We start from the raw sequence: 4,291 nt of genomic DNA, 5'->3' as shown, positions 1-4,291 counted from the left end.
TGTCCCCCTGCTGGCCAGGTTGGCCCTTACTGCCCCCCATGTTGGCAATGTCACCCCAACTGCCACCCTCCACTGGCCTGGTCACCCCTAACTGCCCCCCATGGCCTTACTGTCCCCTCTGCTGGCCTGGTCACCCCCAACTTCCCTTTCTGTTGGCCAGGTCGCCCCACGCAGCCTGCTAGCCTGATGTTCGGTCGTTACTATTACTGTGACGGAGTCCCAGACAGGTTGCATATTCCTCTATTATTAGTATAGATGGTTGAGAGAGTGGTATAGAAATGAGAATAAGTTACCTTTACCTTTAAGTGTTCTATATTTTCCCCAATTTCTCCCTCTGTGTCTAGAGCTTGTCCTACCCTTCTTCTATGTTTTCATTTCATTTTTTCAGAATGGATGGAAATATATGGTGAGATATTTAGTTTTCATTTTCAGACAGAAATTTTAATTTGGTTCAGTTAAACAGGTCTGTAATGGGTTCAAAATAGATTTAAATAAAGTTAAACAGACTTAGTTATTTAGAAAATACAGGAAGTTTACTAAACAGTAAATAAAAAAGACATATCAAAGGACGGTTTTATTTCTGTAAATTTTTAAAACATTATATATACATATGTATACATTCACATACATATATGTGCAATATATGATACACACTTTTTTAAAAAATAGGAAATGCTTGCAAAACAAATAAATAAATTTCAAGACAACTATCAACTACTTAGACTTTCTGGTGGTGCACAGTTCCAAAATTGGTTTTTATGGGAAAACATTCAATCTTTTAAGGACCAGGAGCCACTAATAAGGCCCAGGTAAGATGGAAGTGACTGCATATTTTATGTATAGATTGTAGACTCAAATAAGTTGGGAAAGTACTAGAAAGATTTGGAGTTAGGAATTATTTAACATACTGGGTACTCTTTAACTCCACTCCTGCCCCCAGTATAGAGAGGATGGGAGACCAAGAGGTACAGAAATTGGGAACTTGGATGCCAAAGGAATGAAGAGCAACTTCCACCAGAGATGACAGTGTTTCTGGGAGTCCAAGAGGTAATCCAAACTGATAACTAAAGGGTGAATCAGATCCAAATTCCGTCCTGTAGTTGTAAAGCAGTGGTTCCCAACCTTGGCTGCACATTAGAATCACCTGGGAATCTTTTTAAAATCCTGATTTCTGGGCCTCATCCTCCAGAAATTCTGTTTCTTTGTTACTAATGTTGTGGCCCCACCCCATAACAAAGAAACAGATTTCTGGAAGATGAGGCCCAGAAATCAGGATTTTAAAAAGATTCCCAGGTCATTCTAATGTGTAGCCAAGGTTGAGAACCACTGTTGTAAAGGGAGGGAAGGAATCTTTTAACACAGGCCTCTAGGAGTAGGTTTTTATGATTCATTTTAAAGGGCTGACAGCATTAAATTTGAGGAAGTTCATACAAAGTCAGAAATGGAGATTGATTATATCTAATGCCAATATAGAGATGCATTGTCCCTAAAAGAAAAAAATGTAAGTTTTTCAGATATTACCTGCTCATGTTCAGTGATTACCATTCTGTGGTCAAGCACATATCTTAGGAAATGAAGGGATATCATAGTTTTTTCTCCTTTCCTCCTTCATCAAGGTGAGTGATTGGGCTGCACAGCCTGACTTATATTCTGTGGGCCCATTTTTTTGGTAGTTCCATAAGCATATAGACATACCAGAGACTGGGACTATAGATGGAAGATTTGTTAAAGGCTCTGTAAGTCACAGGGAGCCAGGATACATCCTTTTCTTAGAAAATTCAAATCTGGTGGTTGTTCTAGATTTGAAATCAATTTTCACTTATTCCAGCCTTCTTTGCAACTTCATATCCCTAAACCCACTGAGTTATGAATAATTACTGTGCAAAACAGTTTTTTTGTTTGTTTTTTTGTTTTGTTAATCCTCAACCAGGGATGTTTTCTCCATTGATTTTCAGAGAGTAGAAGGAAGCGGGAGAGACTGAGAGAGAGAGATCAATGTGAGAGAGACATTGATTGGTTGCCTCCCCCACTCACCCCAACCAGGACCAGGGACTGAACCTGCAACCAAGGTATGAGCCCTTGACTGTAATCAAATTCATGACCCTTCAGTCCTCAGGCCAATGCTCTATCCACTGAGACAAACTGGCCAGAGCTGTGCAAAATGTTTTGAAAGAACTTGCTCCACATTTTACAACAGTCTTGGCCATAAGAACAGATACTGACACCGTAGGATATCTGTATGACCAAGCATGGTGAGAGCTGGCTTACAAATCCTTGAAGAGAGCTGAAAAAAAAACCTGTAAAATTCCTGTAGTTCAAGAAGTAAAACTTGAGCAAGGAGGTGGTCTGGGCATTTCAAAGCAGCTGATGACACTAGAATGGCAAGATGCAATACACCTTCACTAGCATTTGCTCTTTATTTAGATATTTGGATATGATAAGTAGGAAATTAGACCACCATGAGCGCACAGCAGAAGAGCAGCGCCCCCTCTGGATGGAAAGAGAAGAAAAACGACAGTGGGAACAAACAAGAAGAAAACTTAACCTTCTTAGAAAATTTGAAGAGGTGAGAGATATATTTAAAATATAAAGAGGAATATTGTGTGCAGTGTTTTATTCATAAATAATTTTAACATAATTAGTTGTTTAGAAAGTACAGGAATTTTACTAAACACTAAATATAAAAAGGCATATCAAAGGATAGTTTTATTTCTGTAAATTTAAAAAACATTATTTATATGTATATACACACACACATACAGATATATACATATATGATACATACTCTTTTTCATACTTCTTAGAAGTCATTTCAGATCTAAATAATTTACCCATGTTAATCTTTCTTCAGAGCTATGATATACAAGCTGTTACCTAAAATAATAAGGCTGACACCACAATCTAGTTATATGAGCCAATATCTGCTCTTAAAGAGATGATTGTGGAAGTTATTAGACACCATTTAACTCCCTGACTGCCCTCAGTGTGAGGGGGATACCTCTTTAATTTTAGCTTTAGTGAAAAATAACCATGCCATAAATAACCATGCCTGCATTCCTAGTAGGAGTGTAGGAAGGAAAGCCAATGTTTGACTTTCCCTACAATTGACCTGATTTCTGTTAGGTTCTTAGCTTGTACTAATTTGCTTGTTGGTGGTGGACAAAATACAAGGGGTTACTGTAAACACTAATCACAGTAACACTGTGCTCTCCAGGAATGGAAGACAAAAGAGATGTTGCTTCTGAAAGAGACTGTAGAAGATGTTAATAGAGAAGCTGGTATAGAGGAACAACTGCACAGAAGCAAAGAGTCACAAGCAGGTAGAGTTAACTTTCACCTCTAATCTGGGCTGTTAGAGGAGAAGCTTTGCTAGTTTGAATTTTTGAAAGTACAATATACAAGATGGATCAGTTACCCCCAAATGATATACATTATTCAAACCTGAAAGTTATGGAAATGTTTACTATATTTTGGCCATATTTATATCCTGACTAATATAAAAAGTGCTGCTCTATTCTTTGATATAACTACTTTTGACTTTATCTCACATCATAAACTATACTTGTAATTCTTATAGAAAAAACTAGAGGCCCGGAAAGGAAATTTGTGCACCCGGGGTGGGGGCGGTCCTTCAGCCCGGCCTGTGCCCTCTCACAATCTGGGACCCTTCGGGGGATGACTGACTGCCGGCTTAGGCTCGATCCCTGCATTTGGACATCCGGCAGTCAGACATCCCTCTCGCAATCCAGAACCACTCACTCCTAACCACTCGCCTGTCTGCCTGCCCAGTGCATGTCATAGCGACCAGTTGTTCCGGTCATTCCTCCCTAAAGGTCGCTTAGGATTTTATATATATAGATAATATAACTGATTATTTTCTTAGAATTTATTGGAAAAAGTTCTCAATTTTTACTCAGCAGCTTAGAGTAAGTGCTTTTAAGTTTAAATAATATATATAATATTTTATGATTTAGAACCTAAATCTGTTTAAAGAGAAAGAAAAATCATTTGTAATCCCAGCACCACCCTATTAACTTACTAGTACACACACACAGACACACATACACACACATAATATTTATATGAATGTTTATGTATTCCAATAAATAAATAAATTCATGTTATTATACCTCATGGACTGTTTTGTAGGTTGTTTTATTTTTTTTAATTCTCTTTTTTCATTCTTTACTACGGGCCTTATGCATGAAATTCATGCACAGGGGTTGGGTCCTCAGCCTGATTTGCACCCTCTCCAATCTGGGAGCCCTCAGGGGAGCCCTCTCCAATCCAG

The 4,291-nt window shown here is 38.3% G+C and overlaps 1 protein-coding gene across 1 annotated transcript in view; it reads left to right on the top strand.

Moving 5' to 3' along the window:
- LOC106728246 (fibrous sheath-interacting protein 2-like) overlaps positions 1-3,343 on the top strand; it is a 7,532-nt gene extending 4,189 nt beyond the window's left edge. Inside the window, exons 2-3 of the mRNA XM_014549922.1 lie at positions 2,425-2,566; positions 3,215-3,343. Coding sequence (XP_014405408.1) covers positions 2,425-2,566; positions 3,215-3,343 — 271 coding nt within the window. The remainder of the gene's footprint in view (positions 1-2,424; positions 2,567-3,214) is intronic.
- Positions 3,344-4,291: the final 948 nt, after the last annotated feature.

This window comes from Myotis brandtii, unplaced genomic scaffold (genome assembly GCF_000412655.1).
Source record: "Myotis brandtii unplaced genomic scaffold, ASM41265v1 scaffold576, whole genome shotgun sequence".
NCBI lineage: Eukaryota > Metazoa > Chordata > Mammalia > Chiroptera > Vespertilionidae > Myotis > Myotis brandtii.
Note: the sequence above shows the minus strand (reverse complement) of the source record. Positions and strands in the feature narration are given on the sequence as shown.